Below are 27,613 nucleotides of genomic sequence, written 5' to 3'. Positions count from 1 at the left end.
ACCCAGGTCATTTAAATTCAAATTCTAAAGCAAGACAGAAGGTCCAACATATGCAGCAGTACAGACTAACCGGCTTAAACACAGGATTCTCTCTTCCAGCTGCTTCTATCCGCGTGAGAAATTAACATCAAAATAAGCAGCTATATCCGTCTCAGTCTTCAGCTTCTCAAAAAAAAAAAAAAGAGAGACATTTTCCCTTTTTTCTGTCCAAAAAGCTGCATGGAGGGCACTTCATATTAATCCGGCCGATGAGGCTCATAAATATTCATGTTGTACATGCAAATGAGCACTCCCTCCGTTTCCTGCGTGTCATTTCCAGGCCTTTTGTGAGCAACGCGAGCTGCACGTGCACCGAGGGTGGAAACGCGCCATCATCCTCAATTGCCACTCATATATATATATCTTACTCTCTGTCTCTTTACCTCTGTCTCTCTCTCTCCCTCACATGCAGATTTGTTATGTCATACATGAATATATAGCAACAGCTGGACACTGCTGCAGTTCACTCTTCAGGCAGATGGGTTAATTGCTGCATTTTCTATTTGCATTTCTTTTTTCTCGAAAGGTTTCGTAATGAGACAGCAGCAGTGAGCGAGGGAGAGGAAGTGTCGCCCAAGACAAAAAAGAAGTGATAGGATGAGTCACTACATATGGAAGATAATCTCAAGCGCTTAGCAGTCATATGGAGCGTTTTGATATTCCATTGTATTCCGCCGCCACTTTGTGTCATATTTTGACTGGAGACGTAGGCCCAAATCAGTCAGTGGAATGGCTCCAGGGGATATTGTCTTGATTTCAAATTCGTCTCTTGAATGTGTTAGAAGTCTGCTGTTCAAGGCCTCTCCGATGAGTCCCGACAGTTTGGGGCGATATGATCGTAATCTTGTGTAGACACCTATTCATCCAACATTTCTTCCAGTATCAAGGCTGTCAGTAGGTAGTTTGTCCCCACTATTCTGCAGTAACAGCTTCGGATCTGCTAAGAAAGCTTTACACTAAATGTTGGAACATTGCTGTAAAGATTTGTTTGCACTCAGGCCCCATCCAAACATCTGGATATTTTTTAAAACATTTTAAGATGTTAATGTCTGCATTTTGACCTTCTGTCCACAAGAAAACTGCATTTAAAGTCACTGAAAATGGAGGTTTATGTAAACGATCTCCAAGGTGAAGATTGCAAGTGGTGTCATGTTCATGGCCAAAACAGAGCTTTTCAAAAACACTGATGTCACACAGCATACCTGTTTGTGAATGAAATCCAAATAACTCCTAATTCCCTATGTAGTGAATTCATTCATTCGTTATCTGTAAGCGCTTATCCAGTTCAGGGTCGCGGTGGGTCCAGAGCCTACCTGTAATCATTGGGTGCAAGGCAAGAATACACCCTGGAGGGGGCGTCAGTCCTTCACAGGGCAACACACACATTCACACATTCACTCACACTCACACCTACGGACACTTTTGTGTCGCCAATCCACCTACCAAGGTGTGTGTTTGGACTGTGGTAGGAAACCGGAGCACCCGGACCCGGAGGAAACCCACGTGGACACAGGGAGAACACACCAAACTCCTCACAGACAGTCACCCGGAGCGGGGATCGAACCCACAACCTCCAGGTCCTTGGAGCTGTGTGACTGCGACACTACCTGCTGCGCCAGCGTGCCTCCCCTATGTAATGAATTACGTGACTTATACAAGTGCATGTAGATTGCACAAGATTTTAGATTCCCTCATATGAATAAATATAATTGATACTGTATTATAAATATATATGCATGTTTAAGATCTAGAGTCAGTAATTTCATGACTTGCGTAGTGCACTACATTGGAGTATGGAGTGATTTGGGATTTAATCTGTGAGTTTCTCTCATGTTTCCTGGTGATATGATGTCTCTGTGTAAGTGGGACTATGGCCCCCTATTGGACTGGAATTATAATGCAACCAAATGTAGGAATGTAGATATTTTCGAAAATGGAGGGGAAAAAAATCTCAGTTTTTGTATGTATCTAGATACGTGTGGTCGGGACGTCAGTCACAAGAACATCGGGTGCTGATGTTGGATGTTTAGTTCTGGATCACAAACAGCACGGCAACTCATCCCAAAGACACTGGGGTTTCACTTCTTCACTGCCCAGTGCTGGGGTGTATATCCCGGTTGCCTAGTGTTGGCTTAGAGCAAGATGATCATAAGCTGCTCCCGTGTGGTCCATTTCATTTCATAAATTTTCTAAGGGGATTATTTACAGCTCTAAGTCTGCGTCCATGATGAGTACACCTTAAATGTGCAGTATTAACTAATTATAAGTGATGAAAACTAATATAATTCTCCCTTAATTTGTGCACTCTCTCTCGCTCTGGCTCTCTCTCTCTCGCTCTCATGATAAATGTAATATGTAGCAACAAAAGCTAGTATTACAAGCTGTTTCCCACAAACAAAATAAAAGCTTGCAAAAAGGGAGCTGTTTAAAATTCCGAATGAGTCAGGGGAGTCATTATGGAAACATTATGACCAGGCAGTTACATCAGATAAAAAGCACACTGTACAGTGTAGTGCTTCTGATAGTATTTGGGTTATGATAACAGGAGTGTCGGCACATTGTGTCTCAGCAATGCATTTACCGTGCGTCTGCTGTTTTGCAGCAGCTTCTAGAAACACAAATCGGTGTCAGAGTATTCCTCTGTTAAAGGAGCAATAAGTCATGTTTGAGCCAGCAGTGCATCGGAAAGTGATTATTTTCCTGTAAAGGGCAACCTATGAGTTGAAGGAACAGACTTTGTAGAGCTTTGTAGTCCCTGAATGAACTTTAGACCTTATACAACATAGAGTGGGTCCCCCACATAGGGCCGCCATGTTTAAAACCCCCACCCACATTTTTCTTGCCAGTCAAGGGGACTGAAGTGGTATGCTTCCAGCCCTCAGCACACTCCTCTAACTTTAAGGCCACAGTTGCTCCAGAATCACTGAAAATGACCAAAAGCTCCTTAACATCAGTGGCGACTACAGCAAAAGATTCTCTCTCAGAGTGGTTTGTAAATTGTAGTTTATTTTTAACTCTTTTTAACTCTAGTTTCTTAAAGTGAACCTCCCAGTCCATATTGGTACCAAGGTACACAAACAATCTAGTGTTAGCATTGCAGCTTTTGTATGCCTTTCTTCTGAAACATAGAGTTTTAATAACTATTTTGGTCCCATTTTCTGCAGTAATAGCCTCTAAACCCCTTCACACTGGATGTTGGAACATTAATGTGAGGATTAGCTCTTACAGCTCATCCCAGAGGTGTTTGGATAGAGCTCCAAATACACAGTTCCTTTGCTCCACAGCCCAGTGATGGGGCTTTATTCCCCTGTAGATGGCTCTTGACATTTTGCACTTTAACTATTGCTTCATGTGCAATTACTCCAGAGATATTCATTCCATTTTGTGATACAGCTTAACGTGTAGACCTTAAAGTGTAGACCTTGTAGACTGTACTGTTGTAACGCACTACTGTCAGGATGCACCAGAAAAAAATTAAGTAAACTTCAACTAGTTCAAAATGCTGCAGACAGGGGAGTTACTAAAAGAAGAAAACTTGAACAGATCAGTCCAGTTCTATCTGTGTGGGCTCGCTCCTGAATACCTTCAAGATATTATTTCCTATTATGAGCCTCCACTATTACTCAGATCACAGAGTACTGGACTTTTATTAGTTACTAGAATTCAGAAGGCCTCAGCTGGGGGAAGAGCTTTTTATTTATAAAGCCCCCCAACTCTGGAACGATCTTTCAGAATATGTTTGGGACTCAGACACAATCGCAGTCTTCAAATCTAGGCTGAAAACTAATTTGTTTAGTTTAGTCTTTGGTAGGTAATGCTCCTTCTGGTTCTCTCTTTTTAGTTAAAGCTGTTGTAGTCAGATCTGCCAGAGTCATTAGCCGCACTCTGGGAATATTCACATTCTCTGCTTTACATTCACCCAAACAGATCAAAACTAATTCCATCCCTCTACCTATTTCTGAGTAAACGACTGCCCACCCGTCTGGCTTGACACTGATGGATGACTGCTCCACGCTTCAGACCAGCTGCCCACGCTCCAGCCACCACCACTTGCCTTGGAGCTGCCCGCCCTACGCTGAAGTTTTCTTGGACTTCTTGAACTATTATTACCAGTAGATTGACCAGAGGAGGATACGTTCCCCCCATGTGAGACTTGGTTCCTCTCAAGGTTTCTTCCTCAGCTCTGAGGGAGTTTTTCCTTGCCAAGGTCGCCCTTGGCTTGCTCACCTGGGGGTGTTTACATTCTTTACATCTTTACATTTCATGTCAAAACTTTGCCTTTACTGGAATTCTGTGAAGCTGCTTTGTGACATCATCAGTTTTAAAAAGTGCTATACAAATAAATTTGATTTGATTAAATTCAAATTTACTAATCATTAGGTTGTATAAAAAGATAACCGTCGATGTGTGTGTGTATATATATATATATATATACATAGATAAGTGGAGGGCAGAAAAATAGTGTGTGAAAGTGTGGGAGTGTATGAGTGACTGGGTGAGTGTGTGAAATTGCCCACAGGTGTGAGTGTGTGAATGTGTTGCCCTGTAATGGACTGGTAACCTGTTTTGTGTTCCTGCCTTGCACACAACAGTACTTGGTAGGTTCCAGACCCACAGCGACCTGGATCAGGGTGAAATGGTTACAGAAAAAGAATGAATGAATGAATGATGTGATGAGTGGCAAAATGCACAGGTTGGTGCCACTGTGCACTATTTATTTTTACTGTTTCAATACAAACAGGTTTAATCTCTCGCCGTTAGTCCTCCTCCTTCCCCAGAGCAGCACTGAATATTCAAATGGATTCACTTTCCATATTTAGGGCCATTTAGAATATTCTAGAGAACTGACATAGACAGAGTTGCTTCTTGAATATTCAGCACCACAGTATGTCCTCTTGTGTTGCATATTACATAAGCTGAGCATGATGCATCTCTCTCTCTCTCTCTCTCTCTCTCTCTCTCTCTCTCTCTCTCTCTCTCTCTCTCTCCCTTTCTCATACACTCACTCACTCACTCACTCACTCACTCTTCACCTCTCACTTTGTCTCCCTTCCTCACTTCCTCTCTCTCTGTACAGTTAACTGAACTTATTTGAGCTTGGTGTCCTGCTTTTTGTGATCAGTGTCTTGGCCTTTCAGAGCCACTTCCTTACATTTTTTAGGCCTTAAGTCAAAATGGACTTTTCTTGTTCAGATTATACCTAATGATAAAAAAGAAACCTGGACTAGCAGCGATTTCTGTGATGTAACACACACCTCTCCTCTGAATCATGAGTGAGTCTGTGGACGCTTGCTTAAAAAGAACCAGCAACACCTGAAAGCACTGAGCTAAAGTTGGGACGGACGGCCCCTTTTAGGCCCATCTTTACGTAATATGCGCCAGGCATCATGCATAAAACATGAAAATCAGCAGAGGGCAGAAAGTCTACATATGCATGTACACATATTGGATGCTCTGTTACAAAATAAGAAAAGCAAAGAAAGAAGCCTTGATGCATTAGCTCGCTTTGCCTGATGAAGGAATGGCCTATTTACACAGGCTTTGTAGTTCTAAAGAAGGTCTGTCTGCCCTGTTGACTGCTTTAGGCTTGTTGTGCACGGTGCTGTAACAAGAAATGGCACTGAGCTGACACCAACTATCAGTGCTGGCTGATATCAGCAGAAAATGCTGGATTCAATAACAGAGTGTAAACAGCAGGAGGGTCTGATCCAGTTCTGAAACATGTAGCCTGAAATATTTGTGACTTACTCATTGTGTAAAATGCTGCTGTTAATTGGGCTTCTTTCTTTCGTGTAGTAAAATGATTGAAGCCTGATTTTTATTTTTTATTATTATAATAATATGTAGTTTGTGAATAGTTTCAAAACCAAAGCTTTAGTCCAAATGCATTCAAATGTTTTCTTGGAAGGCGCCCCCTTACGACAAACTTGCAGACTACCACTGCGTGTATATTTAGAATCAGGACAAATCATCTCATTTGTCCAGGATGATATTGTGTGTTATTATCTGACAGAAAGAAAGAAAAAAGAAATAAAATACAAGATTCTAATCTGTTCTACTCATATGAACAAAACACATGCTCCTGTTCTGGGGGTCCTTCCCTCCTCATATTTTAGCCTCACCAATTCACACTGACGTTATAAGGAGTGTTTCAGTGCTTGGATGCTAGCCAACCTGGGCATTCTTACCTGACATCACAGAACTGGGCAGTTAGAAAAAGCTTGTGATACCTTCACCCTTCCAGCTCGGTGCCATCATGTGAGTGGGAGAGCCCTAGCCACAAGGTGTGACTGACTGTGACTAAATTTAAGAGAAAATTGGGTTAAAAAAGAATAGCTTGTATGAAATTGGTATAAAACTAATGCTATGTTTAAGTCTCAGTATCAGAATTAATTGAGCTGTATTTCTTTCGTAGGTGTCTCTCAGCCATGGTCTCAACTTACTGGGAAACAGGAATGAGCTATTTATCCAATTAATGGATTGTAAGAGCGAGGTCCCTCTATGTGTAGTAAACCTAATCGTTTATCGCTGCCACTTCCAATCTTGCAGCGGTAATGGCGTGTCCATCGTCTGATTGTTGTTGCATGTGAACGGCCATGTCTCCATTAAGTGCTCTTTTTATCCTTTCTGTCAGCTCAGTTGCTGTGGGACTAGGTGAGGAGTGTGGCCTCAGTGTACACGCTGCTGCTGGCTATCAGTCTCATCTGTAATCTCCTCTATTCTCTTCAATAGTTACAGAGCAACAGCAAGTCTCTCCTGGGGAAGGTCCAGTCATTTGTCACTCCTGTAGGCACTTTAAAGGCAAATATTTCTCATCTGTTGCACAATGATCTCATTTCTCATAAACAGTTGTGACAGGTGTCGCGGCATATTTATGATGCAATTATGAGGGCTCTGTGACAGAGCATTGTCTCTGATTAAATGTGATTAGAATTGTGTATCTGAGGGATTGCACAGGCTGGGATTAAGGATGTCAAAGTGTGGCAGGTTGAGCATCTGACCTTTGAGCACCACGAGGAAATGAGTTATTCTTCTGCACCTCAGTCAGGAAATATTGGAAGGAATAGGATGTTTAATTGGGAATTCATAAATTAAGCAGTCGGCATGGAGAGAACATAGCCTAGGAAAACTGGTTATTGAAAGGTACACTGGTCACTGGGGAACCAGTCCCTAGGTCATGTGCTTAACAGTGATATTTTCATCAATCTAGTTTTCATTATTCAGAGATCAATACTGATTGGCTGTAGAGTAGGAGATGTGAAATGTTTTGACGAAACATGTTTATTGGAAGGTTGGATTCCTGCTCCGGGTGACTGTCTGTGAGGAGTGTGGTGTTTTCTCTCTGTGTCTGCGTGGGTTTCCCCCGGGTGACTGTCTGTGAGGAGATGGTGTGTTCTCTCTGTGTCTACGTGGGTTTCCTCCGGGTGACTGTCTGTGAGGAGTGTGGTGTGTTCTCTCTGTGTCTGTGTGGGTTTCCTCCGGGTGATTGTCTGTGAAGAGGTGGTGTGTTCTCTCTCTCTGCGTGGGTTTCCTTCAGGTGCTCCGGTTTCCTCCCACAGTCCAAAAACACAAATTGCAGGTGGATTGGTGACTCAAAAGTGTCCGTAGGTGTGAGTGTGTGAGTGAATGTGTGAGTGTGTGTTGCCCTGTGAAGGACTGGTGCCCCCTCCAGGGTGTATTCCTGCCTTGCGCCCAATGATTCCAGGTAGGCTCTGGACCCACCGCGACCCTGAATTGGATAAGCGGTTACAGATAATGAATGAATGAATGTGTATTGGAAGGTTTGATTCCCGCTCCGGGTGACTGTCTGTGAGGAGGAGGTGTGTTCTCGCTGTGTCTGCGTGGGTTTCCTCCGGGTGCTCCAGTTTCCTCCCACAGTCCAAAAACACACGTTGGTAGGTGGATTGGTGACTCAAAAGTATCCGTAGGTGTAAGTGTGTGAGTGAATGTGTGAGTGTGTGTTGCCCTGTGAAGGACTGGTGCCCCCTCCAGGGTGTATTCTTGCCTTGCACCCGATGATTCCAGATGTGCTCTGGACCCACTGTAACCCAGAACTGGATAAGTGGTTATAGATAATGAATGAATGTTTATTGGAAAATAATAAGCTTTCTGAGGCCCAGTGTCTCTAAGTGGTCTAAATTAGGTCACAGATACAGAATCTAACAAGGAACTAAAGATTTCTTTTGCATTGTTGGAAAATTGTGTAAATTTAAACACTGAAAAATACTTAAGAAATTGGCTGGTTTATTGGAAACACTGGAAAAACTCCAACAAGCTGAAGGACAGCACAGAATGTTCTCCAGCATTTCTGAGGAATCCAATGCTCTGCACATTTTTAATCTTTTTGTTAATGTAAAAGCAGAGTTGAAAACTTATATTTGCTCAGGAAGAGCACAACGTTGTGCATAGTTTGGGTTTTATAAGAGCTGGACTGGGATCCAGTGCTTTAGCATAGTGTGGTAGATCCAGCCCTTCACCAGTGGTCACCATAAAGCCATTAATTTGTGTTGTGCTAAGGTCCCTGTTTAGTGTTTGGTTAAAATCATGTGCCATGACATCAGATCCCTGTGAAACAGTAGTGAAAACACACACACAAAACTGAACAGTTTTTATTTGAGTTTTTGCACACACTACAGCCCTGTCCACACATGGATATTAAAATAAATTAATTCAGAATGCTCCACACCAAAATCATTTTCACATCCACATCCACATGAGAATGCAAAATGATCCAGAAATCTGGAATGAGCCTGACAGCCTCAATAAAGGGTGACAGTACCCTATACAATATGACATCAATATATAGGGTAAAGCAAATAACTGAAAAGAAAATATAACACCTGGTTCAAAAACTGCTCTTCACAGTACAGTTTGTGCCTTTGGACAGATGGATCCAAAAGAACTGACTGCGGTACATTCTGGCTCCTTCACTGCACAGTGTAATGTATGAATAAAGCTAAATTTAGCTGCGAAAACAGAATCAATTCATAAATCACAGACTGAACAGAACTAGCCAACCACTAGCCATAATTCAGGCTGAATCTGAACACACTCTGCTAATGTAAACAGGAACAGACATTCACAGGCTCACACTGTGTCCTTGGAGATTATTTTCAAAAACCACGACCTAAAGTGCCGTTTTGCTGTGGATGTGTGTCCAAAATGCAGACGATAACTCCATTCCATTTCCCAAAGCACTTTTTTTCCATTGACTGAGTTTTACAACAAGGCAACAAATGGAAGTTAACCCAAGCTGTGTTTGAAACTCAGTATCCCCTGCATTACTCACTACATAGTGCACTATAGGGAACTGAATTCAGGAGGGTAGTGAAGGATCTTGAAAACGGATGGGGGGCAGCAAGCAAGGTTAAATTGTTGTGGTGTTGCTCTTTAAATAGGAGGCAGGTGCATGCAAACGAACCTGCACAGAATAATTTGATTATATCGATTTTAGTAGACCACCTATCAATGGTTAGAAAATGAGGTATAAAACAATTTGAAGCTAAAAAGGTAACATAAGGATGATGATTACAAAACTGACTGGTTTTTGGTTCCTGAATCGATTCGTTACAGTTACGTTTACATTTTAATTCGCATTATTTCTGATGTTTAGCACTTAGACTTTAAAAAGTGCTGTGCTTGTCTATACAGAGAATGCATCTGGTGCGAATAGAGTCCAAAATAGCTTTGACCTAAGATACTACCACATACAGGAGTCTGTGCTGATACACAGAAAAGTGAAAATAACGTGTATAACTGAGATAAAAAGCAGTTTAAACTCAACACAAAGAGATGGATTGTCAATGTCTTTGAAGACAGCAAGGTACAGTTTGAATGGTTAGTGGAAGTACTTCCCTGTCAGTGTTTCTGTGGTGCTGAGAATGGTCAACAGACCCATACAATATACACATCACAGTGTGGGAATCCTGTGTTTTTCATTATATATAAACACTCCTAATGTATTCGTCTCCACTCTCTCTGTCTCTCTGGTCATCCTCCAGTCTGTCTTTCAATCTGACACCGTATTGACCCGCACTACGCACGTTTGTGCTCTCTCTTTGTATTTGTTGCATTCCTCATTAGGTTTAACAGAGAGCTAATGAGTGGTGACTAAAGGGATATTTAGGTTCTAAATGCGTGGGATTGTTTTTTTCTAAAGAAAAGGTTTATGTATGAGAGTTGTTTGTTTTCTTCTGAGCTCTCCGTTTGCTCTACTTCTCTTAACCACGGTGCAAATCTCATTTCTACCTCACGGTGCAGTCTTTGGTCTCGGTCAGAAGCTGCAGGGTTTGGTGTAATCATGTTTCCCTGATTACAGGATGCCTGTTGTTATTGATTATGATCATTAAGCTTCTCTGAAGACATGTAATAGCAGATCTGTGCTGACGCTGGGAGCTCCGTGAAAATCTCTTCCTTAATTTACTCACCTTCCTCCAGCTTCTAAAGCAGAATGGAAGACAAGAGGTATCTGTTTATTTGGTTCTGAGTGGTGGTAGTTTGAACGGTCAGCGATGGTGTTTGGTAGAAACACTGCAGGAAGCTCAGTCCAGTGGCTGGCCTCTTGGCTGTCCGTCTGATCAGGTCATTTGTCACTGCCTTGTCACTGAGAGTGCGACTCCTCAGGGGCCCTGTAAAAACTCCCCCTCAGCTGTGCCCCGACTCTGACTCTACCTCATCCTCAGTTCAACTCCCCTAGACTTTATTTCAAAACTAATTTCAGTCCGAATCTGCTGCAGATTGCCTGCATTTGGAAGGCTGAAGGAAAAAATACAGAAAAAAGGTCCATGGATTAAATTATATCAGCTTTGTGTGATACTTGGCTTAGAGCTGCCTTTTGTCTCAGTGCCCTTTTAAAGGAGAGGCAGATCTTAACCAGTCTCCTTCAGTCTCATTCAGAGTGCAGTTGCCGGTAATGGTACTGATTGCAGGTATTGATTATGCTCCAATCACACGAAGGGTATTCATTTTCTGAAATCCCATCTTCTTCCTCCCCAGGTACCACACGACAGCCTAAAGAGGGGGAGGTCCCGGGCGTGGACTACAACTTTGTGAGTGTTGATCGGTTTATGGAATTGGAGAAAAGTGGGGCCTTACTCGAGAGCGGAACATATGAAGGTGAGTAGTATGTTTTGTAATCATTAAAAGCTTATTTGGATGCTAAAGGCCAGTTATGCTTCTGCATTGAACCTACGTCTACGCCTAAGCAACATGTAGGTCTCACATAGTCTCGAGCCTCTCTATTAACGCCCAGCACAACAGCTGTGGTTGGTCCACAGTGGGACGAACATGGTTCAAGTTGAACAGAGGATTGAACACCTGTTTATCACATTACAGAGACTGCAGGCAGCAGTAAATTAATGGGAAGAGACATCGGTTTGGTCTCAAGGAAAGAACAAACACGTAGAACAAGGGAAAAATACAGACACCTTGGGGAAAAAAAACTCTACGAGGAGCGGGAACAGGGGAAAAGTACAGTCTTTATATTAGTTTTTTTCCTAGCATTGCATATAAACTACGCTCTGTTCCATTTACTAAATAGTGCACTTCACAGATTTATTCATTCATTATCTGTAACTGCTTATCCAGCTCAGGGTCGCGGTGGGTTCAGAGCTTACCTGGAATCATTGGGCGCAAGGCGGGAATACACCCTGGAGGGGGCGCCAGTCCTTCACAGGGCAACACACACACTCACCTACGGACACTTTTGAGTCGCCAATCCACCTACCAACATATGTTTTTTGGACTGTGGGAGGAAACCCACACAGACACAGGGAGAACACACCACACTCCTCACAGACAGTCACCCGGAGCGGGAATCGAACCCACAACCTCCAGGCCCCTGGAGCTGTGTGACTGCGACACTACCTGCTGCACCACCATGCCGCCCCACTTCACAGATTATAAAACTAATATTACTACACCACTTCATTGTGTACGACACGGTGTAGAGGAAGATGTTTAAGATTCAGCCCTAGTGCTTTGGTGGTGTACTTTCAGAGTGACGCAGACACACCAACTCAAAAATACAAACGCTCACAAAAGTTTAGGGCACTCACGCAGGCTGTGGCGTACACTTGGGGTTGAATGAACACTGAAGCCGAATTCAGCCTTAAGAGTAACATTTGATTTTACCAGTTGACTGTTTATTTCTAGAAAAATAACAATAGTCGAAAATGAGATGCGAGACCCTTCTGGCCCAAATGCAAAAACAGCACTTACTGACAGACAGTTGCAGTTTTGGGATCTTGAGAAATGAACCATGACTTGAGCAGTGGAAGATAACTTCAGAACAGAAGAGCATAAGGAGACACAAGAAAGCATGCTAAAAAACAGCCATGGTTTCTCCCTCCTGGGGACCTGGGCTGAACCATTACACACGGGGAGATTGAGCGTTTTGACCCCCGCCTCCTGACTATAATTTTCAGGCAAATCTCACAAAATTTCACCTGAAATTGATGGAGAACTTGACCGTTGAGATTGCCAGTATTACCACATTTAATATATATTTCCATGTCACAAAATTGTAAGATAAAATCAACAAACCTGCTATTTACCTTCAGCTGCTGATGGCCATCTTTTTCCAGTGTTATTCACATCTTTCCATACAAACATCTGTTCACCTGTAAGAACCAATGCAAATACACACCCACGTTTAATGCGCTCCGGCATGGCTGCCTAGAACGGCAGGAACACGGTCCTCTCTGACATTGAGGGAACAGATTCCGAGCCCGGTTCAGCCTTGGCCCCAGGGAGAGGACTGTCAGGTGTGGACCAGTTTCACAAGCAGATGCAGGTTTCTTTTGGGCCATTAGGAGAGAAGGAGGAGAAGACTTTAGCCTGATTCTCGTTGTCTTTCTCTCTGCATGGCTCTGCTGCTAGTGGCAGGCTGTTTGAAGACAGTGAGTGGGAGATGGGGCTCGACTGGGCCCTCGGCCATGCCGCTCTTTTACAAATCCACTCCTTTCATTCTGATGACGCATGTGGTTTTTTAATGTGACTCTCAGTTTCAGCATTTACTGTGCTCTAAGAGAGCAGAAGACCACTCGCAAGCGTTTCTATCTCACCATCCTGTGCTATTAGCACATTTTGTGAAGAGTGCAGCAGATTATTCATATCAGTTTCTATTTATTAGCTTAAGATATTTGGAGTCTTCTAGAAGGATAAGAAAAGATATTGTGTCCCAGTGATCTAAACGTTAATCACGTGGAGATGGCCCGGTTGATCCCTGAATATGCCTCAGCCCCCCAAGGCCAGAAGTCAAGGAGGACTTGTTTTTTTATGTCACACAGCTCCAGGGACCTGGTCACTGTCTGTGAGGAGTGTGGTGTGTTCTCCCCGTGTCTGTGTGGGTTTCCTCCGGGTGCTCCGGTTTCCTCCCACGGTCCAAAAACACACGTTGGTAGTTGGATTGGTGACTCAAAAGTGTGTGAGTGTGTTAGTGAAAGTGTGATCCCGCCTTGTGCCATGTGATTCCGGATAGCCTCCGGACCCACCGTGACCCTGAACTGCATAAGTGGTTACAGACAACGAATGAATGAATGAATTAATAGGTAATTTAATTCCATGCCTCATACATTTATGCCAGGCACTGACCCACCTCTCCTCAGAAAGTGCCAGAGGAAGCTACTGAAGCTAAAACTCTCAGTCTTAGTCTGTTTCTGGTCCTGTGATTTGTTAATGTTTTCTTTCTTTATTTATTTTTATCTCTCCATTTTGTGTCCTGGTGGTTGTGTTCCTGTTTGTTCTGTTTCCTCTGCTGCTACTTTTACTGTCTTCTTATTTTGTTTTGTCTGTTTATTTCTTCAGGAAATGTTTAGCAGTGTTACCTTCCCTTTTCTCGTTTAGCTCTGTTTTACTTGTTTGTTCATTTATTCTGTGAATCCTTCTGTCAATTAAAGTTCAGAATCTCCGCCCTTTCTCCCGTTCCTCTGTCCGGAAAAAGATACCTGAGATGTGAGATATTATGTTTAAACGTGATGCGTAAATAGTAATGGCTTAGGAGTGATTTTCACAGTGTGTGTTCAAGCTCTCACCTGGAGTGTTGAAGTGTTCAAAGCCTGTAAAGTGCTGTTTGGGTCAGTCCTCTGTTACACTTCAGCTCAATGGTTAAGCACCACTGGCTGTGTGTATACTTACCCTTAAGAGGAATGTCTCTCTGAAAACTAGTCTGATCTGTCTCCTGTTTAGCAGTTGAGGTTACAGTATATCAGCATATTTGTGAGGGCTTTAGGGAGCTCCTGTCCTCTTGCTGTGATTCTGGGCCACAGTATGTAATTGAAATCAGACATTTTCTCACATCTCTGGACTTCAGCAACTCTCCTTGGGCTCCCCATAGACCTGCAGATGAATTCATAAGCCTCTGCGCCTCTCTCTGCCGCTCTCTCTCTCTCTCTCTCTCTCTCTCTCACACACACACACACACACACGCATGCTAAATTTTTAATCATTAAACAGATTCCCCCCGATACACATGATTTCTTTTCAATTTTGAATGAAAAAGTTCGAGGGCCTTGAGAGAGAGGTCGCCTTTAATAACAAACATCACACACGCTACGATAAAAAAGGAACCGGGCAAAGTTATTCAAAACATGATTGAAAAGTTGCTCTAAGAAGTCACAGCAACCTTCATGGCGCATACTAAGCAGCTCCCAAAGTGGTGTGACTGTTGCAAAATTTTGTTCACTAATACACCAGTGAACACCAGGCTCGGAGGCAGATGTACCTGGGAGTGCAGACGCAGCACAAAATACGTCTCCATGCCACAGCAGTGTGAGCCCACAATAAGCCTGAAATTAACTTTCAATTTACTCCAGCTAAGAACAGGACCACCGTACTAACTGTGTGCTGATGAGGGGTTTTAATAAATGCATTTCCCACTGAAACATCCTACTGTCATTCAATAGAAACAATATACATCTTAAGTAAATAACAGAGTCAGCGTCTGCATATTACATCAGCAGCAGAACAACATGCTGCTGAGAGTTGTACTTGCGCTAAACTGTTGTTAGATATTCCTTCATCATGTGTTTGATGCTTGCGTCTCTGTCGAGCTGCTATGGCTGCTGGCATTGTTAAAAGAAGTCTCCCAGCAGCACTCATGTGGAAGATTACTGTGAATTTACATATGATTTCAAAAGGCATAGAATACAGAGGTGCCCAAACTTAGTAAATCACGCAGAATAGGTCAATAACCACAGTTCCAGTTAGATGTCTGCATTCCTGCAGGACTCCATGGGATTCGTGGGACCTACATGGTCTTGCAGTGTGGGACTGTATTTTAATATCAACAGGCTATAAACGTATCCAGTGTGTGCAGCAGCAGAGCAAGCAGCTCATACATGTAGAAAAATACTGCAAATTAGTACTAATTACTGTAATGACCACTTAATTATTATCAAGCATAAATGAAATGGAGATAGCAGCAACGTAATGAGTAAGACAGAAATCCAGTGTGCCATCAGAGCAAGCCCTCAGTGTGTGTGGACAGATCCTCAGGGAGAGTTGCAGCGAGCAGAACCTTTCTTCACTGGGTGACATACTCCACCTATGTTGAAATCTGATAGTTTCGCCCATTATCCAGGAATATGTTGATTTAATATTTAAGCACTTGTAATTTCAGCTATGACATACACTTTTAAGGTAAAATTTGGTATTTTTTGCTCCTGGGCTCCCTCTACAGTTGCATAGTTTAATTCGCTTTTACAGCACTGAGGGTTTGGGTGTTTTCCTACCCTTCTTCAAAAATAACATAGTACAGTTTCTGTAGTTGTCACGCATTCGACCTGTCATGTCTGTTGTCCCCGGTCATGTGCTCCTTTTAGCACATGGCTATGTTTTGTTTATGTCCTTGTCTCCGCCCTCGTCCCGCCTTTGTTCCGCCTCCTCGTCCATGTCATGTGTTAACCCGTCCTCCTCATTATCTGTCCAGGTGTGTCTCGTTTGTGTCAGTATTTAAGCCCTCTTGTTTCACGTCCTGTTTGTCGTACATTTCTCCTTTGTCCTTAGTCGTATCAGTCGTGTTATTTAGTTTGTCTGTCTGTCTCTGCAGTTTGACTTTAGTTGTTTTAAATCCAGTTGTTTCGTTTCCTTTCACCGTCTCGTTCCCCAATCTAGTTTGTCTATGTGTTAGTTTAGTTTCATTTCGTGTTGTGTTGTTTCTACTGTTGCCTGTCGTAGTTTTGTTATATCGTTTGTTATAATTAAACTTTCTGTGCTTTAGCAAGTGTGTCCGCTTCTGTCAGTCCGCCCCGTGATCCGTGACAGAATGTACGACCCATACATGGACGCAGCTAGCTCGGACTACTTTGTAAGGAGGGGTGCTATTCGCCGGACTCCATTTCGAACAAGCCCTAAATATCCAGTGGAGGAGGCTTTAAGAACAGCATCAGAATGGAGTCCACGGCTCCAGCCCAGGCCCGGCGCGGTTCCTTTCCCTCCTACAGAGGACTCGATTCGAGACTCAATGGATTATTCCAGCGAGAAGCTAAAAGAAGTCCAGGCGAATATAATCCAGTCTCTAATCGAGTCAAGGACTTCAATAGAGTCGACTCCTGAATCGATTGACTGCTCCTACGGGAGAAATCGAAGGAGTCGCCGTAAGAAACACGCTGGAGTAACCCCGTCGATGTTGGATTACCCCCTCAGGTCCGGGGAAATTTTTGGGGGGGGGTTAAGGGTAGGGGCTTTTAGCCTCCAACCTCAGGACTACGGAGGTGGGGCTAACTGAGCCTCTGAGGGATCTAATGGGTGCGCCTGTGAAACCCCCTAAACCCTCTACAGCTCCAGCGCAAGCCCGGCGAGCAGCACAAACTCCTGTCCTCGAGAGCGCGGCGTCTCCAGCCGCGCCTATCTTCGTGAACGCGGCGCCAACGGCCGCGCCTGTCTTTGTGAGCGCGGAGCGCGCCTCTCCTGTCTTCGTGAGCGCGACGCCCGCCTCTTCTGTCTCCGTGGACGACGTCACAGATTCCTCTGCCTCCATGGACGTCGTCGCAGTTTCTCTTGTCTTTGTGGACGTCGTCGCAGGTCCCCCTGCCTCCGTGGACGTTGTCGCAGTTTCTCCTGTCTTCGTGGACGTCGTCGCAGGTCCCCCTGCCTCCGTGGACGTCGTCGCAGGTCCCCCTGCCTCCGTGGACGTCGTCGCAGGTCCCCCTGCCTCCGTGGACGTCGTCGCAGGTCCCCCTGCCTCCGTGGACGTCGTCGCAGGTCCCCCTGCCTCCGTGGACGTCGTCGCAGGTCCCCCTGCCTCCGTGGACGTCGTCGCAGGTCCCCCTGCCTCCGTGGACGTCGTCGCAGGTCCCCCTGCCTCCGTGGACGTCGTCGCAGGTCCCCCTGCCTCCGTGGACGTCGTCGCAGGTTCCCCTGCCTCCGTGGACGACGTCGCAGGTTCTCCTGCCTCCGTGGACGACGTCGCAGGTTCCCCTGCCTCCGTGGACGACGTCGCAGGTTCCCCTGCCTCCGTGGACGACGTCGCAGGTTCCCCTGCCTCCGTGGACGTCGTCGCAGGTTCCCCTGTCTCCGTGGACGTCGTCGCAGGTTCCCCTGTCTCCGTGGACGACGTCGCAGGTTCCCCTGTCTCCGTGGACGACGTCGCAGGTCTCCCTGTCTTCGTGATGGCGGCACTCGCTGCTCCTGTCTCCGTGATGGCGGCACCCGCCGCTCCTGTCTCCGTGATGGCGGCTCCATCAGCCGCTCCTGTCCCCGTGACTGTGGCTACGGCCGCTCCTGTCTCCGTGAGCGCGGCTCCCTCGGCCGCTCCTGTCTCCGTGAGCGCGGCTCCCTCGGCCGCTCCTGTCTCCGTGAGCGCGGCTCCCTCGGCCGCTCCTGTCTCCCTGAGCGCGGCTCCCTCGGCCGCTCCTGTCTCCGTGAGCGCGGCTCCCTCGGCCGCTCCTGTCTCCGTGAGCGCGGCTCCCTCGGCCGCTCCTGTCTCCGTGAGGGCGGCTCCCTCGGCCGCTCCTGTCTCCGTGAGGGCGGCTCCCTCGGCCGCTCCTGTCTCCGTGAGGGCGGCTCCCTCGGCCGCTCCTGTCTCCGTGAGGGCGGCTCCCTCGGCCGCTCCTGTCTCCGTGAGGGCGGCTCCCTCGGCCGCTCCTGTTCCTGTCCCCGTGACTGTGGCCCCGGCCGCTCCTGGTCGTGTCCGTGGGACGGCCCCAAGGACTTCGGGCCCGATCCCCAGAACTGTGCCCAGGCTGGTTCCTCAGACTGCCCCACAGACATTTGCCAGTCCTGAGCACCCCCCTGTTATATTGGTTCCCCTGTCTGTCTCTGTCCTGGTTCCTGTCTCTGTCCTTGTCCCTGTGCCCTTGTCTGCCTTTGTCTCTGTCCCAGTCCCTGTCACTGTATTCGTGTCTGTCCCCCTGAATGTCCAGTCCCCTGTCAGCCCTGTCCAGTCTCTGTTTCAAACCCCTGTCCAGTCTCAAGTCCCGTCTCCGGTCAAGTCCCCGTTTCAACCCTCTGTCTTGTCTCATGTCCAGTCCCCTGTTAGTCCTGTCCAGTCCCTGTTTCAACCCTCTGTCCCGTCTCCAGTCCAGTCCCCGTTGCAGTCAAGTGTCATGTCACCTGTCCTGTCTTCTGTCCAGTCACAGACCCCTTTCCAGTCTAACGTTTCTGTCAGGTCCAGTGTCTTGTCACCAGTCTCTGCTCCCGTCCATTCCCAGCACCCAGTCCTGTCATCTGTCCAGTCCCCGTATCAGTCCAATGTTCAGTCACATGTCTTGTCCCCACTCCAGTCCCATGTCCTGTCACCTGTCCATGTCCAGTCTTCTGTCCCCAAACCTGTTCAGTCCCCTGTCTTGTCACAGTTCCTGTCTAATGTGCAACCCCAGTCTCCCGTCAAGTTTCATGTGTCCACTCCCGTCCATTCTCGTCTATTTATCAGTCTCTTGTTGCCCCCCTTTGTCAGTCTCCTGTCATGTCCCATGTCCCATCTCATTTACCCGGTCCTGTCGTGTCCCCAGTTCCTGTGTCTGTTCCTGTCTAGTCTTGAGTCTTGTTTTCTGTGCCCTCTCCTGTGCCAACTCCTGGGAGGTTTAGGAGTACGCGCCCCGGGAGTTGCGCGTTCATGGGGGGGGGGGAGCACATGGCTATATTTTGTTTATGTCCTTGTCTCCGCCCTCGTCCCCCCTTTGTTCCGCCTCCTCGTCCGTGCCATGTGTTAACCCGTCCTCCTCATTATCTGTCCAGGTGTGTCTCGTTTGTGTCAGTATTTAAGCCCTCTTATTTCACGTCCTGTTTGTCGTACATTTCTCCTTTGTCCTTAGTCGTATCAGTCGTGTTATTTAGTTTGTCTGTCTGTCTCTGCAGTTTGACTTTAGTTGTTTTAAATCCAGTTGTTTCGTTTCCTTTCACCGTCTCGTTCCCCAGTCTAGTCTGTCTATGTGTTAGTTTAGTTTCATTTCGTGTTGTGTTGTTTCTACTGTTGCCTGTCGTAGTTTTGTTATATCGTTTGTTATAATTAAACTTTCTGTGCTTTAGCAAGTGCGTCCGCTTCTGTCAGTCCGCCCCGTGATCCGTGACAGTAGTGCTGAGCCCAGAGTAGCAAAGACAGAGGATTTGTTCCCCCTATTACAGCTCAGCATGTACATCACAACAATGCTGAAGCTGTAACTTCAAGGTTAACATATTACCTAATGTTCCTTTAACATGGTCTACTGCGTCTTTTAATGTGTAGTTGTATGTTCACAGAGGACACTAAATTTGTGTGAACATTTATCTGAAGCAATGCATAGCCTTGTATTTATGAAGAATAAACAGCCTACACTAAACAATCTGAATTGGCCTAATGTTCAGTAGCTGTATTGTTTCAGGAGAGAATCATTTATGTAATAGATGAATATCATATATAGAGTCGAATTTTGGATGTCACTGACACTCATATGGGCCTTTGAATGGGAACAGACAGGCGGGGGTTGAAATATCTATGTTGCCGGTGGCAACGTGACAAATGATTTTTGGAACAGCCGGCGTAGGGATGAAAACTAGAGGGAGTGGATTAAAAAATCTGTCCCATGCAGAATGGTACCCTAACCATCTCTGCTTTTCTAAACAATCTTTCCATTTTTTTCACACTTTGCTTTAGATTCCCCAGTGCTCATGCACAGGTTTGAACATATCACATGGGCAGCAAAGGCCTGCATCTCATCATTTAAATGTTATTATATTTTATACTATTAAAACTACAATAGTCTTTTATACATTTACATTTGTGGCATTTGGCATTTGGTTCTTATTCACATCAATGTACAGTTCTAATAATGAAGTGTTAGCACTCGATGCAGGTACCCGGGCAGGGACGTGAAGCCTGGTCTATTGCATTTACAGCGGCAGTTATATGCACATTGGTACATCACTATTTTTTTCATGGATAAACAAATAACATTAAAAACGGATCATAATTTATTTAGATTTTTAACAGTAAGATTGTGAACATTTCTGAAATGTTTTTCCTCTCCCTGGTTCTAGATAACTTCTATGGCACTCCCAAGCCCCCGGCCGAACCCACGCCCATGCTGTTTAATGTGACTGACCAGCTGCTGCCGGGGGCCCGACCCAGTGCCGAGGGGAAGAGGAAGAGGAACAAGTCTGTCAGTAACATGGAGAAGGACAGCATTGAGCCACCAGAGGAGGAGCAGGAAGAGAGCCCCATCGTCAATGGCAACGGCATCGCCATCACGCCAGGTTAGAGTAACAACACTTAAAGATGTATTAGCATCCTTCAAACATCCCTCAGTCAAACATCACTCAGTCATCACACTGACAGCATGAAGTAGTTTAACGTTCTGAATAGACACAGTTAGACAACTGAACCAAACTCGGACGGCTACTGTTTCCAACTACACCACATCACACTCTGACCCATTGTTTCTTCTGAAATCAGGAATGTTAATGAGGACTTAGCCCCACTTTCCTGTGATAACAGCTTCTGCTTTTCTGGAAAAGTTCACACTAGATACTGGAACACTGATGTTAGGATTTGTTTGCATTATTATATATATATATATATATATATATATATATATATATATATATTAGTGAGGACAGGTACTTATGTTGAACAGTTAGTTCTGAATTGTAAATACAACTCCAGTTCATCCTAATGCCTGTAGAGGTAGTTCCATCACTCCAGAGAATGCAGTTCCACTGCTCAGCTACACTTGGCATTGAGCATGATAGCTGAAGGCTTCTGTCATTGTATTCTACATAACTTTTGTGTGGGGCTTCTGTCCCCAGAAGGTCCATTAGAAGAGATGTCTGCCAATGTTTGGACATATATTGTGTTTGTAGTATAAGTCTGTTTGAGATTACTAACAGCTCTGGTATGTGATGATTTAGGCATGCTGTTTTCCCAGTGCTAAATGATGCACATAAACCTCTACCATGGTTCTACCTAAACCATTACTTTAAGCTACGTTAGCCACATAGCTGAAGTACAAAACTAAAGAAGCAAGCTTCAGACACTAAACTTGTCTGATTTATGATAATTCTGTGTAGGAACTAAATTTAGCGAATTGGATTTTTGGTGCCAAGATGTTGCTTTAATGTAGGCTTGAAATTTCAACCACTGAGAGGAATGAGACTGGATCTCTGGAAGGCTGCAGTACTGAATGTGTTCAGTTTTTAATGTATAGAATGATATAGCTGTAGAGAAGTAAATCATTTATAGATTTTCTTTTGTCGTTCTTTGTCTTTTGAAGTTAATTTCCATCAGAAACCATCCTAGATCCTGTTGTAATCCTTGTAAGAAATTTGGGGACATGGGATTTTTCAAATGTTTAAATAAGTACCATATTAAAGTATCATCAGGTTTATTATTTTTGAGAAAACCTATGTCATATATGTACAGTACATATTAATCCATTCTTGACTTGTCAGCACTAATCAGCATTCAGTCCTTTTAGGTTTTCAAATCACTGCTTTAACCTGGGCTTTAGTCAACAGTTTAACAAAGAATATGGTCATCATTATTTAGACAAAAATCTGCTGTTCATAACAAGGAAGACACATGAGACACATGTTAATGAACATGTTAGACACATGTTAATGAACATAAGACTGGATATAGCAAATATAATAAAATCTTTACAGTAAAATAACAAGGTAATTCAGTCAGAAAAATTAAGACGCGGGGTGTTTACAAATGTTTGACCAGCAAGAAAATAATAAGCCCTATCTAAATTGCATTATTTTACCAGAGGGGTTTCTGGCAATGTAGTTTTCAATATATTAGACGGTCTATACTCCTTACCAGTGGTTTTCCTCATATTTCCCCAGATTGCACACATTGAAACACCAAACACAGATTACTCTTGCCCTGGTCTAATGCACGTCCTTCATTTTCATGGTCCACTTGCCAAGCGGATCAACAGTCCTTGGGTGGAATGCTCCCACTTGCCAAATGAAGATCATATAAACAAGTGAATAGGGCCACTTGTCACTACAAGTCACTTTTGGAGCCACTTTTGGCTCACATCCAGTTTACCACAACTAGCAGAGACATGTCTTTTCCAGATGTGGGCCAGATGTGTTTTGTGACTTAGGCCAAATGAGCACTTTTGGTATGTGGGCAAATCTGTGTTCACATGCAGATTGCCATACTAACAATGGGCCAGCAGTGCCACATCTCTGCTAGAATTGGCCCACATCTGCATGCTACATCAGCGATGAAATTAAAATTAAACAAACAACAACATCAGGCAGCACAAGCTAACTCTCGGTTAATGGCAGACAGAACATTATTAGGTTTGTAAAGTGGGCTCACTCAGCTTTACCACATGCTGCCCTACAGGACAGAAATTGTGTGTGAAATTGGTCGCCTCATGAGAGGTACTTTCAAGATATTTCAATTTCCTTCTTCCCCTGATTTGACCTTCAGTAAAAATGCTTTGTAGATTACAGTCAAACTGTTTAGAACAGGAGAGTAAAGGAACTGTGTCTGTTTTGAGGCTGCTGCTGTCTGTTCACAGGAATTCTTATTACATTACAGTGAGGTTGATTCGAACAGGACTGCTATTTCCGTAGGTGCTCTGGGTTTGATTATTTATAAAAGTGCACTATTTGTCCTACAGACCCCATTTTCATGAAATTTCCATGAAAAAAATGTGGATTTCAGCAGAACAATGCCAGAGATTTCCCAAATAAGTAGAAGCTGTTAATGAATTGTTGGATGAGGAAATGTACACATACTTTTTGTCGCGTAGTGAAATTCTCTCTGGAATAGTAGACTTGTAAAATCCACTGTCACAGATCATTATTGTAAGCCCTCAAATCACATCATCTCACTCAGTAAAACTATTCCAGCTCCAGTAGGGCTTGAATGAACCAGTCATTTTGTCCAGGGAAAGAGCCATTATACTGACACCTAGTGGTCCGTATTAAATGTAATTTAAACATGGCTGGCCCATATGGGAGACCTATTCTATGGACCATAAACCGTTTCTTTCTGGGAGTACAAAGTAATTTTTTGATTCTTTGTCTCTTGTGTGTTGAAATAAATTAATAATACTTAATTAATTTTTTTGTTAAATATTGCTTAAAACTTACTAATCCTATGAAACACAGACTCACTTGTGCACTGTCTCTTCCTCAGAATCAAGCGAGCATGAAGACAAAAGCACTGATGCCTCGGGTGATGTGCCCCCACAGTCATGCCCACCCGAGACCCCCACACTCATGGCCACAGATGCCCCAGAAGAGGAGGGGGAAGCGCCCAAATCTCCCCCAGACTCGCAGGGCAACGATGAGCTGGGGCCACTCCCCGATAACTGGGAGATGGCCTATACTGAGAAAGGAGAAGTCTACTTCATAGAGTGAGTGAAGTTCACTTCAAAGCAGGCTTCAGCAACAGAGACAAAGCATGTGGAGACACTTTTTTGTGCAGCTAAATGAGGGCATTCTCTTTTCAATGGTGACATGTTTACATGAATTATTTATGAGAACATGAGTAAAAACTGACAAAAAAAATCCTATAAGTTTGCCTTGGTAAATTAAACTGCTGATCTTTTTTACTCAGCCTCTCTATGGTTTAAGTGTGAATCGACACAGTATACTGAGCTGAGCTGTGGCTGTGTAGTGCCGCAGAGTGAATTTACCTTAAACTGCTGCACATTTCTCAACCAGACATGATATAATATACATCAGCATTACTGAGCGAGAAAGAGAAAGAGAGAGGGAGAGATATAGATAAAAATAAAAGTATAAAACACAAGGAGGGAGAGAGGAGGGGATATGGATAAAGGGACAAAGAGGACACAGATATGGGCAGAGAGACGAAAAATATGGGGGAGAGACAGGAGAGAAATGGAGGAGAATGCACAGTACAAAGAGAGGGAGGGAAGGAAGTACATAAAGAGAGATAGAGAAGAATAAAGACATAGTGAGTGAAAGAGAGACAGGGAGGAAGGAAGGTCTACAGAGATATACATGTAAAGATATATGGAAATGTAGAGAGAGAAGTGACAGGAGAGAAATTGAGAGAAGGAGAGAGAGATATGAAAAGATGTACAGAGATAGACTAGGGAGAGAGACAGAGAGATGGAGACCTATGGTAAGTGAGAGAATAGAGATACAGGGACAAAGATGAGAGATGAGAGATACAGAGAGTGAGACATTTATTAAAACAGAGACATAATGAGTGAAAGGAGCAAAAGATGGTGGGAGAAGGGGGAGACAAAGCGAGAGAGCAAGTGAGAGAAACAGCAGCAGAAGGACAGAATGAGGGAGAATTATTCTCCTCCTTTCTCCTCTTTCTCTGTGTAACGGGAGGCATGGGGCTCATTAAAATTATTGATTGCCATCCTGCTAGCTGGAACTGTGCCGCCCACCGTAGCGAGGACTTGTGGGATATGGAGTCGTGAATCTTACTCATCATGTGTTTAAAAGTGCTACGGCAACACTTTATCTAACTAGAAATCCTTAATAGCTCTTTATAAGCAGCTGGCTGATGGAATCATATGCAGCCAGCTGTGCAGAAGGAGAAGGTAGAAGAACTTCCATTTAGCCTGTGTTTAGTCTGTGTCAAAAAGGGTCCAGTTTATAATCTGATAAATCAGTAGGATGTGTGAGTAGTAAATGCAGTGCAATAAAAAAATGGGAAAAATCTACTAACTCATAATGGTACTACAGCAAATATTGAATAGAATATTGTAAAAAAGCTTTTGAGTGCAGGTGACTATTGAGGAAAGCTTTAGAGTACCGAGGACAGTTGCAGAATTGCTTTGGAGTATAGGAGACTATTGAAAATTGTTTTCCTAAATGACCATAATTATTTGAGAGAAATCCACCACACTCTTGTTCTGGTCAAAGTCCAGATTTAAAACCTTCAGGGAATATATCATCACTGTCCAATGAAATACATGTATCTCCAAAATGCCAAGATTCCAGGAGGTGGAAAAAATCCTTAAATTCCTGTGTTAAAGAATTTACTAACTAAATGTGGAACATTCCTATTGGTGCATTCTTCAAGAAGGATTTCCAAGGTGTGAAGGACAGTTGTGTTTAAATGATGTAGTAAACTGAAAAGTGATAAAAATGGAGATTGGACAGCAACAAAATGGTGTGTGTATGTATTTAAAAATGGTAGCCATTTTCCGGGTATAGCCATACATATACATACGCTATAATGTATGTATAAGTATGGCTAAATCCGGAACATGGCCACCATTTTGAAAGCAGCCATATTGGATCAAGGGCAAGTTTGTCCAATAACAAGTTGGTCATGTAACTTATCAAAGAAGACCAGAATTTTCTAAAAACATCCCTTTTGTTTCTGAAATAATGTTTTAAACTGTTTTATAGACTCTTCATGTCTTGTTTTTTGCTATTTTTTGCTCATAATAACGTAATGTTTTTTGACTTTGGGCTTGGCCCGTATTTTACATTGGAGTGTAAATGAACATTTCCTTAGTAGTAAATGCATTAACACTGTTTTCTTTCTATGTTTTCATAGTCACAACACCAAAACAACATCATGGCTTGATCCACGATTAGCGAAGAAAGCCAAACCACCAGAGGAATGCGAAGATGATGGTAAGTGTACTCCAGTTTTAAAGTGTGCTAGTGCACTTGGTCATCTCTAGTGCATCTACTCACTAGAAAAATATATTAATCTTAAACGTGTGGATTTTCTGCCAGTTATTATGATTTCAGAGATGTGCCTTTTAGTTTAGAAGAAATGTTGGATGAGCAAGTGTCCACAAACATTAGATGTTTTTAATCCTTAGCATAGCATGCAGTTGAGTTTTGGTGAAGCTTAGGCTCTGTTTATACCTAGTGGACACATCAACCTTGAGTGAGCTGATCACTAAATGACAGCTAAACGTATTTCTGTTTCTTCAGTGATTGCTAATGATCAGATTCTGTGAATGGAGGAAGGGTACCATAACATTCTTATTGTGTTTGTTCCTGTATTTGTGTTTATTTGTATTTATTCTGTATGTATATGTATACCTGTAATATTTTGTTTTATGTGAACAGGTTTAATAGGTAATTGCAGTAAACTTGTAGCTAGAACTATCTTTGGTGTCTTATCTGACTGGTTTGAAATTGATTTTAAATAAATATCAATAATATATTGATTAAATTGGTGTAGCAGGTTTTAAGGTTTTAAGGATTTTTAAGGATGTTACTATATGACAACAGAATTTTTGATTTTCTATATTAAGACAGGCCCAGACATGACAGTGTGTGTGTGTTTGTTTGTGTGTGTGTGCGTGCGTGCGTGTGTGTGTGTGTGTGTGTGTACTTGTGCTTGTGTTTGTCACAGTTTCTATTTGTGCTGCTGTTGTGTCATAACCTGACTTTCCCTATGGGACAGCTGGAGTAGGTTTACTATGTTGAGAGAACTGTAAGGAAAGTGATGTGGGTGCCCTGGGAGAGTTTGTTGTGGAGCTCTTACATAACACACGATCATAGCTCAGTAGTTAGAGCTTCACTGGACAGGAGGCTTTTCCCCCAGATTTGGGAAAAGTTGTGTTACCCCAAATAACAGCTGAGATATTCACAGTGTTCCCAAAGTCTGAACCTCCAAACAACAAAGTCTGTCATCCTGTCATTTCACAGCGTCTCGACTTAAGTGAAAATTAGCTGTAATTACTTTGAAGCCTCTCCTGTGTATGCTGTAGAGTGTTTATGACTGCTAATCATCAACCCAGTTAAGAAGAGCTTTACAGATAACGAAGCATCACTCTGGTGTCTCCTGATGTCTCCTCGATGTGGACATGCACTCGCCGCACATAATAACTGAAATAACAGATGGTGTGTTACAGTACATCAAAAAGAAAAAGTGAGTTAGGTTTGCTTTTCATCTGTTGACAATTCTTTTGAAGCATCCGGGAAAGATGCAGGCTTGTGTGATTTTTATCTTGCCACCTCTGTGCCAATGTCCCTCTGTCACTTTGTGCACACAGTTTTTATTTATTTATTTATTTATTTATTTATTGCAGTGATGCCCTTTAGATACCAGCTATTGTCTTCTTTCACAAATCTCAGATGTATTCCTTTAAGCCAGTCATACACTTGTCTGTTTTTAAGCCTGATTTGCTTCAAGCAAACCACTGTTCAGGATCGCTGTTGTTTGATGGCAGTG

The 27,613-nt window shown here is 43.7% G+C and overlaps 1 protein-coding gene across 4 annotated transcripts in view; it reads left to right on the top strand.

The window, feature by feature from the left end:
* Window positions 1–27,613, top strand: part of magi2b (membrane associated guanylate kinase, WW and PDZ domain containing 2b) — a 146,538-nt gene that overhangs the window by 53,760 nt on the left and 65,165 nt on the right. For all 4 annotated transcript variants that reach the window (XM_066648660.1, XM_066648659.1, XM_066648658.1 and 1 more), the window contains exons 3-6: window positions 11,035–11,154; window positions 20,494–20,709; window positions 23,618–23,837; window positions 25,976–26,055. In XM_066648660.1, coding sequence (XP_066504757.1) covers window positions 11,035–11,154; window positions 20,494–20,709; window positions 23,618–23,837; window positions 25,976–26,055 — 636 coding nt within the window. The remainder of the gene's footprint in view (window positions 1–11,034; window positions 11,155–20,493; window positions 20,710–23,617; window positions 23,838–25,975; window positions 26,056–27,613) is intronic.

Source organism: Hoplias malabaricus, chromosome 17 (genome assembly GCF_029633855.1).
Source record: "Hoplias malabaricus isolate fHopMal1 chromosome 17, fHopMal1.hap1, whole genome shotgun sequence".
Classification (NCBI taxonomy): Eukaryota; Metazoa; Chordata; class Actinopteri; order Characiformes; family Erythrinidae; genus Hoplias; species Hoplias malabaricus.
The sequence above is the reverse complement of the archived record's forward strand: the minus strand, read 5'-3'. Positions and strand labels throughout refer to the sequence as shown.